The following is a 15,140-nucleotide window of genomic DNA, read 5'->3' on the forward strand; positions in this document are numbered from 1 at the left end:
ATGTATATGTCAGTGTAACATATTCTGATTTTTAAACAAATTTTATAAATAAATTTGGTTATTTCTTTCATAAATGCCATCCTGTCTTTAAAACAGCATACATTAACTTACACTGAATGAAAGGTCAAGAAAAAATGTTCATTACAATGAATAATAGTATCTGTCCATCATTAAACTGACTCAAAATAATTTATCGAGAGGACCAATTAACAAAGACATTTATTAAAATCTTTCGTTTATTTGAAATTGCCACTGAGTATGCAGTATCAAATGAAACCATTTTATTTATGTAATAGCTGGTGCTTCTTACTAGGTGCAACAGTAGTATCAAAACTCAGTTTTCAAATAAGTCCATATTATTGGGTAGATTTATTATGCTGCGGACACAGCTGTTTTCGTGCGAGCCTCTGAGGTGGTGGACAGCAGCGGTCCTCTGAGGTGGTGGACAGCAATCTTCCCAATTGGATACGATCAGGATGATTGACACCAAACATTTTACCAGAAATGCTTGTGCAATGATAAATGCAGACAGTGTATGCTGTCGGCATTTAGCGATGTCGGGTGGACATGATTCGCTACAGCTTATCATGTCCGTCCAAAATTTCATAATCTACCCCTAAGTCTTTATGAAGTCTCAAGAGCACCTAGTCTGTATCATCTAAGGATATTTGTAATTAACAAGCTTCAGGCATAAATAACAAGAATACAATAAATCAACATCTTCATGTCCAGTGACAGTCTATGAGCATTCTTTAGCTTATCTTACACTAAGTTACAGAACATAGAAACCTTCTAAATGCTAATGGTATTATGGCTCATTTTGTATATACTCTTCTTCTTTCTACCAGGTCACAGGTTAGGATACAGCCAGGTTAGAAGGAAAGAAACCTCATGAAAAACAAGCAGAATGTGGGGCAATGTATGAGCAGATTTCTAACACCTGTCACTCTGAATGTGAAGAAACGGATTATCATAGAGTATATATGATAACACCATAACACAGATAGCTTCTCCTTTACTCACAGTACCCATTGAACACAAAAATATTTCTCAAGATCAATGTTAATTAAACAGAAAAGAGACAAAACAGGAATTGCTGAAAAAAAAGATCAGATCTAAAAAACTCTTCATTATTGACCACAGATATTTTCATCCCTCTTCTTGTATTACTGTATCAGGAAAACTTATTTTGACAGAAGTAATGGAAAGCAGGACGGAGTGTATATTTTCACTGTTTCATCCCAAGCACAGTCCGCTACCTGTAAATACAAATATACAAATATTTTAAACAGAAAAAAAATGATGTAGCTGAGAAATAAAAAAAATGTAAACACAATATGTTGCACCATAACACAGGGTTAAAATCAGGTTCATCCTAAACAGTCATTATGGTGCAAAAATTAGAGCATGTTATTGACCTAGATAAATGTGTTAAAGGGCCACTCAATGCAGTAGAATTGCGTATATGCTGCAATCTACCCATGTTGTTTCCGGCTTGCGGCAAACAGAAGTTGATCAGCAGCAGTCGTAAGTTCTCCGCCACCTCAATCGGGATGATTGACACCCCTTGCTAGCGGCTGATTAGCTGCGAATGTGCAGGGGGCGGCCATTGAACAAGCATTTCACAAGAAATGCTTGTGCAATGTTAAATGCCGACAGAGTATGCTGTCGGCATATAGCGATGCCGGGTGGACACGATTCACTACAGCGAATCATGTCCGCCCGGCATTTAATAAATTGACCCATACTCTGAATTTCAAATAAGCAGCCAATCACAGACTAGTATAACTATACCCTGTGAGAAGGAGCTTGTTCCCCAGAAAGTATGAATATAAAAAGACTGTGCAAACGTAATAATGGAAGTAAATTGGTAAAGTGTCTTGAAACTACTGCTCTTTCTGAATCATAAAAGTTTATTTTGACTTGAGTGTCCCTTTAACTGTGTTAAACTCTTTCGTGAGGGGCTAAAGAACCACATGGAAGCTACAAGCATTGCAGCTACAGAGCATAGCAAGGTCAGTGGGCAAATCTAAAGCAGCAGTTTCTTGTAGCTGCCAATCATCACAAGTTTACTGCATGGGAAAACTAATGCTTAAATAGGGACACTAAACCCAAGTGTAATTCAGATAGAGCATGACATTTTAAGCAACTTTCTAATTTACTCCTATTATCAATTTTTCTTCGTTCTCTTGCTATCTTTATTTAAAAAGCAAGAATGTAAAGCTTAAGAGCCGGCCCATCTTTGGTTGAGAACCTGGGATATGCTTGCTAATTTGTTTGCTAAATGTAGCCACCAATCAGCAAGCACTATCCAGGGTGCTGAACCTAAAATGGGCTGGCTCCTAAGCTTTAAATTCCTGCTTTTTAAATAAAAATAGCAAGAGAAAGAAGAAAAATTGATAGTAGGAGTAAATTATAAAGTTGCTTAAAATTGCATGCTCTATCTGAATCATGAAAGAAAAAAAATGAGTTTAGTGTCCCTTTTAGTATTGTAAGCAAGATTTACCTATATATTTAACCCTTTTCAGGGGGTTAAATATATAGGGGTCAATCGCAATCTTTCTGAAAAGCGTATCACGTGATTTATCTACAAAAATTCCCTTTAAATGTCATGTTTTATATTCTATTGGAAAGATGTTCAGTGGTCCCCAAGCTGTTTTCTATAAATATTAGATACATCTTTTATATCAGGAAATACAGTAGATCATGTGACATCTCAATGAGTACAATAAATTATGTAGGCTACTGCCATGTTATATATAAGGAGCCACTAATATTTACTTGTATGAGTTTGGGCATAAGTAAAATACGCTGATGCATTCACTGAGTGAGTCAGCCAATAAAGCTTTAATGAAATACATGGCTCAGTGGGTTTTCCTTTGCTGCTGGGTCAATATAAGTTGTTATGTGGAATTGAGCTTATATAAAATGCCTTAACTCTCAAATGATGTTGCTTTTCCCTTATAAATTTCAGGACATCTTAATTTGCAATATTTGTCTCTCTATGGTAAAAAAAAAAAACATAAAGGGAAACAAAAATTAAGATTTAGAGGATGCTATTTTTACATTACTAGCCCTAGATAAATGGGTTAAACTCTTTTGGAAGCTACATGGATTGCTGCTATAAAGCATAACAAGGTCAGAGGGAACTCTAAAGCAGCAGTTGTACTTCTATTATCAAATTTGCTTCATTCTCTTGATCTCCTTTCATGAAGGAGCAGCAATGCACTTCTAGGAGTTAGCTGAACACATTAGGTGAGCCAATGACAAGAGGCATATATGTGCAAATACTATTCAGCAGTGTAGTGAACTGCTGCTCCTGACTACCTAGGTATGCTTTTCAACAAATTGAAAAATTAGTTTTATACTTCCTGTGCTGAGTGTTTGTAAGCTCTCTAAACCAAAAGTTCTCCTCTAGAACTATGGGAGCAACTAAGAGATGTGGGGGGGTAGGTAAAGAAAGTGCTATACCAAGCTTCTACAAACTTATGGGGAGTGTATGTAAGGATATCGGAGGCTAGAGTGCCTAGGGTTAATATGTGTAATGAACACAGATGATGCAAGTAATAGTATGCAGATGATAGTATACAAATAAAGATTTATTCAGAGGTATATATATATATATAGTTATATAGAGGTATATACAGAATAAAAAAGAAAAGAAGATCCTCAAGTAGAAAGTAAAAAAATATATTGATCAAACACATAAAAAGTTATTTCTTATACATAAAAAAAGAAGAAAATTAAGTTTGGCCAAACTAAATATAAAAAGTACCATATGCATACAAATGAGATTTTTCAATACTGTAAAAAAGTACAATGTAATGGTGGAATCAATGCTATTCCGTTATATTTTGATAATGTGTAGCCAAATGTGTCTCTCGGTTCTATGATATACAATCTCAACCAGATAAACAGAAACAAAGTGCATAAGTTACTATTTTAAGTAACTATTATAAACAGCTGTCAAAAGTAACCGTTATAGGCAACTGTTAGAAATCATCCGATTCAGCTAAAGCATCCAAATTTGTGTAACCAAGTTAATCCTGTAAGTAGAAGTGCAACAGAGATAATCCGGTATGTTAAGTGTATCAGAGTTTCAGAATATACTTGCAAATGTATTTAGAGAACATCCATGTATCCCATTTAGGTCACAAGAGCCAAGCGGACATGCTAACCTGACTGCACTGGACGCTTGTCGTGCTGTGAATTATACGCTCTGACCTTAGTTTGTCCTGGCGTCTGTTAATGGACAAACAGATCCAAGTGCCCTCTAGGTCCTGATGTCTTCTTTCCGTGTATTTCGCCGATTATGGAGCTTCAGACCTTCTGGCAGTGTGAGATGCGGTCGCAGCTGTATAAATGCGCTTCACGTGGGTGAAGGCTGCTCTACGGCAAGCTGGAGTGTTCAAGGAGAACACTGTGAACAGGAGATTTGTAATAGGTGTATTGCAATGCATTTCGGCTGTGTTACCAGCCTTTCTCAAGCAAACACCTGTTTGTATTTAGGGGCCATTTATACCTAAACTTGATTAGATCCTGATTGTTAATTGGTTATAATTGATTTGTTCCCACTCAACGAAAACAACATAAGATTGTATTATATTCAAAAAGATCTGTTGTTCTGTACATCTGGGGGCTTTGAATAGCGAGCCACAAGTAATTTGTATATGATATGGTCAAATTTTGGCAAATACAATGTTGAAAAAAGTAAGAATTCAGATCGATGCATATTCTTCTATTCTGTCCTTTTTAGAAGTCTTTTGACAACCAAATAGCAGCTGTTTATTATGCTTGACTGATTTGTATAAAAACACAATATATAAGCAATAGTCTGCTATTTTTGTTGAATCCCATTACTTGCTATTTTCAAGTTGCAATTGTTAGACATTTTATTTCAAACATTTTTAAACATTCATGAATTTTGCATAGAAACTTTCATACATCGCAATGTTTCAATCACAATTGTTCATCATGTGTTTTTTTTTTTAGAGAATTAGTGTAGGATGATGTTTTTATTTAAGTGAGAAGAGAGATTACTCTATATTGGCACAGATATGTTTTATTTGAGAAAGCAGTTAATATTGAAGTCTATATTTAGACCTTTAGGGCGTAGTGTTTGCAACTCGAATATCCATTTAGCTTCATTTTTAAGGAGGGTACTAGACAGGTTTCCCCCACTTTTATTGGGTTTTATTTCTTGCAATAGCTGTAAAACTGAAGAATTTTAAATTGCCATTACTACACTTCCTAAAATGTTTTGGGACTGGGAGATCTTTGTTTCTGTCTCCGCCTGCATGTTCTATAGAGAGAATGTGCTCCCTAGTTCTCTCTCTTACTGTTCTCGCCGTTTCTCCGGTATATTGCTTACCGCATTTTTTGGGACTCTATAAGGTATATGATATTTTTATCCATGCACCTTATTGTATTCTTTATTTTAAATTCCTTACCAGTTTGATTAGATTTGAATATTTTGGTCTTGGTGGCAGGCCTTGCAGATCCTGCACAGATAGAAACCTTGTAGGATTTCACCCGTGACTCCTTTCTCAATTTTACAAGTATTATGTTTCACCGTGGGTGCTGGGATGCTTTTCAAGTTTCTTGTTTTGCAGTAGACAAATTTGGGAGCAATGGGTAGGCTATTCCCTATGGGGCATATCTATCAAGCTCCGAATGGAGCTTGATGGCCCGTGTTTCTGGTGAGTCTTCAGAGTCTAAAGACCACTGCTCCATAACCCTGTCCGCCTGCTCTGAGCAGGCGGACAGGAATCGCCGCAATTCAACTCGATCGAACACGATCGGGTTGATTGACACCTCCCTGATGGCAGCTGATTGGCCACAAGTCAGCAGGGGGCGTATTGCTCTCCGCATTCAGCGAGGTCTTGCGAACCTGATCCGCACTGTCGGATCAGGTCCGCAAGACCTTTCATAAATAGAGGCCTATATGTGGGTCTGCTTTTATAACCTCTGATTTTTCTATACTGAAGTATATCTGTTCTCTTAACTTGTTGTATATTCTTTCTTTCTATTTCAATATCCTCTGTATTATAGTCTCTTTCTACAAACTTGTTCTTTAGCGTTAGTGATTGAGTCTTTATCTTTTTTACAATTATGTCTGATTCTAAGAAACTGGCCTTTTGGTATATTATGCTTCCATCTGTATAGATTGCAACTTGACTCGCGTATAAAGTTGTTTGAATCAACTTCTTTAAAGTAAGTTCTGATGTTTATTTCGCTGTTCTCTATTTTGAGCTTAATATCTAGATAGTGTACTTTATTTGTGCTGTACTCTGCCATAAATTTCAGGTTCATGTCATTTATATTCATTTGGTCTAAGCACATAGATAAATCGCTCTCACTCCCCTGCAAATAAAGAAGACATCATCTATATATCTTTTGTAGATGATATAGTTGTTTTTAAATGGAGTGGATTCGAGGAACTGAGATTCCCATAGACCCATGAACAGATTTGCATAGCTGGGCGTAAATTTTGTGCCCATCGCTGTGCCGCAAATCTTTTCATAGAATTTGTCTTCATATACAAAGATATTATGTGTTAATATGAATCTAATACTGTCTAAAATAAAGTTTTTCTGTTCTTTTTTGATGTCTGTGTCTGAGCTAATGAACTTGTCAACAGTTTTTATGCCATCATCCTGTTTGATGCACGTGTATAAACACGTGATTAGTATATAGTCTAGTTCTCATTTTATATTGTTAAGTAAGATCAGTAGATTAGTAGAATCTCTTAGATAGGATGGTAGTTGGGTCACATATTTTTGGAGATATTTATCTATATATGCTGATAGATTAGATGTAAGGGAGTTGATACGGAGATTATCGGCCTCCTGGGGGGTTACTTATAGACTTGTGGATCTTTGGAAGAGCATATAGGACAGGTATAACAGGGTCTTATAGGTAGAAGAAATCAAATTCTTTATCATTTGTGATCCCTATCTCCTTAGCTTTACCCAGATGGTGTTTTAAAAATGTTTTATAGACTTGGGTGGGGTTGCATTTAAGTTTTTTATACGTTAATTCGTCATTAATCAGTGTGTTTACCATTTCGTTGTATTTTATTTTATCTAGGATAACTATCCCCCTCCCTTGTCTGCTGGTTTGATTATGTCTTTATTGTTTTCTAGTTCTCTAATGAGATTCCTTTGTTTTAGACTTATATTATGTTTGATTTTTTCCGTTTGTTGTATTTTGTTAATGTCGTCTAGAACCAGTTTTTAAAGGTTTCTATAAATTTGCCTTTTTCTTGCTTAGGACAGAAGTTTGATTTGTTTTTTTAGACCAGAGTGTATATATCCTTCTGTGTCTTGCACTGCACTTGTAGTATTTGTGTTTGGTGTTATATTTCTTTCTATTGGTGTCTTCATGAAAACATTTTTTAAAGTTTCTAATGAACTTGTTGGCATCTATATAAGCATTACATTTATCTAATTTTCTTGTTGGTGCAAAGGTTAGGCCTTTGGAGAGTATCTCCATATGGTTCTTTTCTAAATTGACACTGCTAAGATTATATCTTCATTTTATGTCTAGCTCATTCTTTTTATTTTCTGGTTGTGGGTTACTGTTTGTGGTTCATTCAATCTTTGCCTTATATCCTTTTCCTCTATTTCCTCTTCCTCTGATACGTATCTTTTTCTTCTTGTGCCATGACTTGTGTGGCCTACCCCTAAAAATGTAAGTCTTGCCTGTAGTTATTAGTATGGTTATGTTCTAATTCTCTGGATGTGTTTGCTGCTTGCGTGTGCTCTTTGCTTTTCCCCTCTGTGTAATTAGTGAGTAGATCGAATCTATTCTTATTGGGGATCGTTATTCTCTCATCCCTCCACATTTTGTTAATGTTTGGATTTTCATATTGTCTATCATAGGGTTGTCTCTCATGTCGTGTATTCCTGTTATAATATAATGAATATTCCTGTGATCTTTTATTTTCTTCATGTTTATTATTATATTCAACCCTTTACCAGGCAGGTCTAAGGTTTACATCCCTAGGTTTGTTGTCATAGTGGTATTATTTATGGTTATCTGAGATAGTGTTATATTGATGATTTCTGGTATCTTTATTGCTTGTGTATTTCTGTTGTGGGTAGACTCTATTCTTATTGTGAGGTCTATGTATTTCAGTAGGAATCCACTGTTTTGGTTCTATGTTTGCCTTGTTTTTGTTTTTTAGTCCCAAATTATTGGATTCCTTTTGTGTTCCCCTCCCTCTATGGCTAATATAGTGTTCTTCATTGTTTTTTTTGTTTGTGTTTTAGATGTGTATCATAATCTTCTCTGTCCCTCTCAAACTTATTCAGTTTCAACCTTACTAACTCTTCTTTAGTTTGTTTAATTAATTTTTTTAGGGTTTCTCTTTTTTTTGTACTCATTGAGTTCTTTATATGATTGTAATTTAGATTCTAGTTTGTTAATCTCATTACCTATGTTGAAGTAATTATTCTCTATGTTCTTTAATTATGTTCATAAGTTTAAAGGAGGTCTCTTCTAAAATTTCCCTCCACCTATCCTTAAAGTTTTGTGAGTCACTTTTAAAGAAACATTCTTTTTTTATATTCTTCTTTTTAAATTTCTCCAAATCCTCATTATATATTTCTCTGCCACAGAAATGGAGAGTGGATCTAGTGATATAATCACTCACAATACTGATACACAGAATATAATGAAAAATAAAATAAAAACCTCCTCAAACAGGGAAGATATCTTTGAACTTAGGTCATCTATATATGACAATATTCACTACATCTTTGAAGAAGGGACAAAAAACATATTCCAAATACTAAAGAAAGAGAAACAATTTTAGAATGTCTAGACCAATTAGAGAAAAAAACTTATTTTAGAAATATGTCACAAAACAGAATGTATTTTTATTAATGAATACCTCAGTGTGAAGAGAGTTCCAAGAGGACTACTCTTGGGACTCTCTTTACACTGAATTTTTATAGTTTTTAAAGATAGATAATCCATTTATCACTCATTCCCTAGGTTTGCATCACTAAGACAGTTATATTAATACACTTTTTACCTATGTGATTACCTTGTATCTAAGAACCTTCTGACAGCCCTCTGATCACATGACTGTGACTACATAAAATTTATTGAGTTGCATTTAGTATTGGGCTTTCCCAAATCTTAAATAACTCCCCGGGCGTTAACACAGTGTTATCTATATGGCCCACATGAACTTATCAATCACTTGTTGTAAAAAACAATTTAAAAAGCATGTGATAAGAGGCAGCCCTCAAGGGCTTAAAAATTAGCATATAAGCCTACTTAGGTTTAGTTTCAACTAATAATACCAAGAGAACAAAGTAAATTTGATGATAAAAGTAAAATGGAAAGTTGAATAAAATTAAGTCCTATCTGAATAATGAAAGTTTAATTTTGACTAAACTGACCCTTTAAATAATCTCTCTCTTCAATTACCACATAAAGCATTGTTCAATTTGTATACACATGATTCAAAGTAAATAAATTATTTGCTTAAAGCCATAAATAAAAATCCTAAAAACAGATTAAGAATATATATATATATATATATATATATATATATATATAATGTAAAAATGAGTACATTTGAAAATAAAACATTTATGCGTGTCCATACAGCTCAATTTGTTGTATTTCTTGTATGTATGTGACAGCTTTTCACTATATATACAAATACACCCAAACACACAGAGCTTTCCTATGCTGGGTGGCACACAGGAGTCACCCAGCAATCTTATAATTTTGCTGCAGTAAGGTAGAGTAACTAGTCTTCACAGAAATAAACCCTATCCATTTCAGATATCACATACATGCTGAAAAAGCACACTAAGAACGTCTCATTCCATTACTATATATTATTGATTTTAAATGAGTGGTATGGACAGCCCAAGGACATATGTACGCAGTTTTTATAGTGTTACGCAAACTGAAATCTTTATAAAGCTGAAGGGTAAAATTAAGTGATATAAATATATATACAACTATATAACTAGCCAGGAGAAAACTATAGAAGATCCATATAAATTTGCGTTTTTCTTATATTACTTGTGTTTCTTTTTTCATGCTCATGTACATTTATATTAGATTATTTTACACTGAGAAGCTTGTAAAAACCTAATTTATGTTTACCTGATAAATTAATTTCCTTCATGGTGGTGAGAGTCCACAAGCCTTGATGTGTGGGATTTAATTCCGCCACTCTGAGGTAAAGAACCCCAACAAAACTTTTAAACCCTCCCACCTCCCTGTACTACTCAGTTTAACGTATAGCAGAGCAGAGAAAGGTGAAGAGAAAGGTAGGAAAGACAAAGCAGGGGATAAAAAAGTGCAAATTAAACTGCTGCCAAAAGAACAAAATAAACTGTGTGAGGTATCGTGGACTCTTACCACAATGAAAGAAATTAATTTATCAGGTAAGCATAAATTATCTTTTCTTTCATAATGTGGTGAGAGCTCACAAGCCTTGTGGTGTGGGATCTAATACCCAACCTAAAAAAGGGTGGAAGAAAAGGCAGTTCCTATTTGCCAGACACTGCGGTTTGAAGGACTTTCCTGCCAAAAAAGTTCTCAAAGGAGGCAAATACATCAAAAATGATAAAATTTGGCAAATGTGTGTAAGGAAGATCAAGTTGCAGCTTTGCAAATCTGTTTTATTGAAGCTTCGTTCTTGAAAGCCTGAAAAGTAGAAACTGATCCAGTGGAATGAGCAGTGATACGTTTAGGGGGTGACTTCCACACCACCAAGTAAGCTTTTGTGAATCCCCTGTTTTAGCCAAGAAGCTGCTGAAGCCTTTTGTCGCCTACTAGGACCAAAAAAATGGATAAATAAATTGGAACTCTGTCTGAAATCTTTAGTGGCCTGAAAATAAAACTAAGGCCCTAACCACATGTAGGTTATGAAGTAGTCACTCTTTAAAACTGAAACTATTAGGACACAAAGAAGGGACCACAATTTCCTGGTTTATGTTTTCAGAAGAAACAACCTTCGGAAAAAAATCCAATTTGATACACAGGACTGCTTTATCTCTGTGAAAAATGAGAAAAGAAGATACAGATGATAAAGCTGGAAGCTCCAAAACTCTCCTAGTGGAATAAATTGCCAAGAGAAAGAGAACCTTCCAAGATAGAAACAATATCTATAGGGGGCCCTGCAAAACAGACAAGTTTAATATTAATCAAGGCCTGCACAAATGTCTGTACATCAGGTGACTTTGCTATCTTTTTGTGAAACAAAAAAGAAAGAGCTGATATTTGACTCTTTAAGGAACTCAAAGACATTCCCTTGTCTAATCCATTCTGAAGACACTGACGAATTCTAAAGGAAAGCCCATTGAAACCACGAGACTCACACCAGGAAAAATATACTTTCCAGATTTATCATAAATTTTATTACTCACCGGCTTTCTAGCCTGCAGAAGGGTGTCAATTACTGGATCTGAAAAACTCTATGCTTTAAAATTAAGAGTTCAGCCTCCACAATGTCAAACTTAGAGATTTTAGGAATTGGAAAAATAGAGAACCTTAAGATAATAGGTCCTGATGTTGAGGAAGAAGCCACAGAGACTGAGCTGGACATTTGAACTAGAATTGCTAACCCGGTCCTGCAGGGCCAAGCTGCAGCAATCACAATGACTGATGCCCTCTCTTGTTTTAGTCGAGACAAAATCTTTAGCAGGAGAACAAATGGAGGGAAAATATAAGCTAGGTGAAAATTCCACGGATTGACCAAAGCATTTCTGCTCTTGGATCCTTGGATCTGGCACAGTATCTGGGAAGCTTATAATTGAGGTGGGAAGCCATGAGGTCTGGAAGACCTCACCTGGAGACAAGCTGATTGAAGACCCTCTGATTGAGGGACCATTCTCCTGGGGGTAGGGACTGATGACTGAGATAGTCTGCTTCCCAATTCTGAGCTCCAGAAATGTGGATTGCTGAGAGGATACAATGATGTTGTTCAGCCCAGAACAAGTTCTGGGATACTTCTTTCAATGCTCAAGGACTCCAGGTCCCTCCCTGATGACTGATGTATACCACTGCTGTGATATTGTCTGTCTGAAACCAAATACACTTTTCTTGTTTTAGGAGAGGTAATGATTGGAGAACCTGAAAAATTGCCCAAAGCTCCAAGATGTTTATTGGTAATCTCGCCTCCTGAGTAGACCAAACTCATTGTGCTCTCCAAGCTCCTCAAAGCCCTAAAGACTGGCATCAGTCATCACTACAGCCCAGGATGGATGAAGAAATGAAGCTTTAAGGGCCAAAGACTGATTGTCTATCCCCCAGTATAGGGATTGTTTTACTAAGGAATAAAGAACAATCTGTTGATCTAACTGAACATAATTCTTCGTCCATTGCTCTAGCATATTCAGATGAAGATGTAAATTAAACCAAGCAAAAGTAACTTTCATGAATATGCGGGGCAGTGGCAAACCCAAATGGAAGGGCAACAAACTGAAAATGTTTGTCCCATAAGGCAAACCTGAGGAATGGATAATATTCCTTGTAAATAGGGATATGAAGGTATGCATCATTCAGGACTATTGTGGACATGAACTGACCTTTTTGTACTAGTGGTAAAATTAAATGGTCTCCATTTTGAAGGTTATAACTCTCAAGAAATTGTTTAAAGTCTTTAAAACCAATATGGGTCTGAAAATGTCCTCCTTTTTTGGAACAATAAAGGAGCTGGAATAGAACCCCTGACTCTGTTCTAAGACTGGAACCAGATGAATAACTCCCATCATTTCCAAGTCTTGAACACATTGAAAAAAAGGCAACCGCCTTCAAGGATCTTTGGGGATATGTGACAGAAAGAACTGTCCTTGAGGAGGTCTGGTTTGAAAACCTAACCTGTAAGCCAGAAAATGAGAAAAAGCTCTATCCAGTACAGAACCCATCTAGTACTGTGAATGTAACAGCAGAGGATATAGGAGAGGAGTACACGATGATCCCACAGGAGGAGTCTAAGGGACAAGTCTCTGCAACACCTGAGGGGGGTTATGGCTGAAATCCCATAAGGAAATACTGCCCCAATAACCAAGTTCTCCTATACGCCAGATTTCAGAAATCAACAAACCAGAGTGGTAACAGGTCTCACATAGAACTGGGCACCCCTGTCAATGTAGAAACTGGAACACCTCAAATCCTCACCTTCCTACTGGGATGCAAAAAACAAAACTGGGTAGTGGGATGGTTTAAAGTTCTTGTTGTTGGGGTTCTTTGCATCCTTCTAGTGGCAGGAATTCAATCCCACAGGTCACGGTTCATGGACTCTCAACACTATGAAATAAAATGTAATCTTTAAAAATATATATAAATATATATACAAGGAGTGCAGAATTATTAGGCAAGTTGTATTTTTGAGGATTAATTTTATTATTGAACAACAACCATGTTCTCAATGAACCCAAAAAACTCATTAATATCAAAGCTGAATATTTTTGGAAGTAGTTTTTAGTTTGTTTTTAGTTTTAGCTATTTTAGGGGGATATCTGTGTGTGCAGGTGACTATTACTGTGCATAATTATTAGGCAACTTAACAAAAAACAAATATATACCCATTTCAATTATTTATTTTTAACAGTGAAACCAATATAACATCTCAACATTCACAAATATACATTTCTGACATTCAAAAACAAAACAAAAACAAATCAGTGACCAATATAGCCACCTTTCTTTGCAAGGACACTCAAAAGCCTGCCATCCATGGATTCTGTCAGTGTTTTGATCTGTTCACCATCAACATTACGTGCAGCAGCAACCACAGCCTCCCAGACACTGTTCAGAGAGGTGTACTGTTTTCCCTCCTTGTAAATCTCACATTTGATGATGGACCACAGGTTCTCAATGGGGTTCAGATCAGGTGAACAAGGAGGCCATGTCATTAGATTTTCTTCTTTTATACCCTTTCTTGCCAGCCACGCTGTGGAGTACTTGGACGCATGTGATGGAGCATTGTCCTGCATGAAAATCATGTTTTTCTTGAAGGATGCAGACTTCTTCCTGTACCACTGCTTGAAGAAGGTGTCTTCCAGAAACTGGCAGTAGGACTGGGAGTTGAGCTTGACTCCATCCTCAACCCGAAAAGGCCCCACAAGCTCATCTTTGATGATACCAGCCCAAACCAGTACTCCACCTCCACCTTGCTGGCGTCTGAGTCGGACTGGAGCTCTCTGCCCTTTACCAATCCAGCCACGGGCCCATCCATCTGGCCCATCAAGACTCGCTCTCATTTCATCAGTCCATAAAACCTTAGAAAAATCAGTCTTGAGATATTTCTTGGCCCAGTCTTGACGTTTCAGCTTGTGTGTCTTGCTCAGTGGTGTTTGTCTTTCAGCCTTTCTTACCTTGGCCATGTCTCTGAGTATTGCACACCTTGTGCTTTTGGGCACTCCAGTGATGTTGCAGCTCTGAAATATGGCCAAACTGGTGGAAAGTGGCATCTTGGCAGCTGCACGCTTGACTTTTCTCAGTTCATGGGCAGTTATTTTGCGCCTTGGTTTTTCCACACGCTTCTTGCGACCCTGTTGACTATTTTGAATGAAACGCTTGATTGTTCGATGATCACGCTTCAGAAGCTTTGCAATTTTAAGAGTGCTGCATCCCTCTGCAAGATATCTCACTATTTTTGACTTTTCTGAGCCTGTCAAGTCCTTCTTTTGACCCATTTTGCCAAAGGAAAGGAAGTTGCCTAATAATTATGCACACTTGATATAGGGTGTTGATGTCATTAGACCACACCCCTTCTCATTACAGAGATGCACATCACCTAATATGCTTAATTGGTAGTAGGCTTTCGAACCTATACAGCTTGGAGTAAGACAACATGCATAAAGAGGATGATGTGGTCAAAATACTCATTTGCCTAATAATTCTGCACTCCCTGTATATATATATATATATATATATATATATATATATATATATATGTTTATATATATATGTACATTTGTATTTATATGTGTATATATGTATTTACAGACATATATACACATATAAAGACATATGTACACATATATAGACATATATAAGTGCATTGAGTCCTTTGCTGTCAAGTAGATGAAAACATGTAAAAACATATGTATGCAATATTCATATCTTATAATGGTTTAACTATGTATTTACTGTGAATA

At 36.3% G+C, this 15,140-nt stretch overlaps 1 protein-coding gene across 1 annotated transcript in view; it reads right to left on the reverse strand.

The window, feature by feature from the left end:
- Positions 1 to 218: 218 nt before the first annotated feature.
- PEX7 (peroxisomal biogenesis factor 7) overlaps positions 219 to 15,140 on the reverse strand; it is a 778,079-nt gene continuing 763,157 nt past the window's right edge. Inside the window, exon 10 of the mRNA XM_053710885.1 lies at positions 219 to 1,259. Within this exon, the coding sequence (XP_053566860.1) occupies positions 1,185 to 1,259 (75 nt within the window). The 3' untranslated portion in view covers positions 219 to 1,184. The remainder of the gene's footprint in view (positions 1,260 to 15,140) is intronic.

The sequence above is a fragment of the Bombina bombina genome, chromosome 4, assembly GCF_027579735.1.
Source record: "Bombina bombina isolate aBomBom1 chromosome 4, aBomBom1.pri, whole genome shotgun sequence".
NCBI classification, from domain to species: domain Eukaryota; kingdom Metazoa; phylum Chordata; class Amphibia; order Anura; family Bombinatoridae; genus Bombina; species Bombina bombina.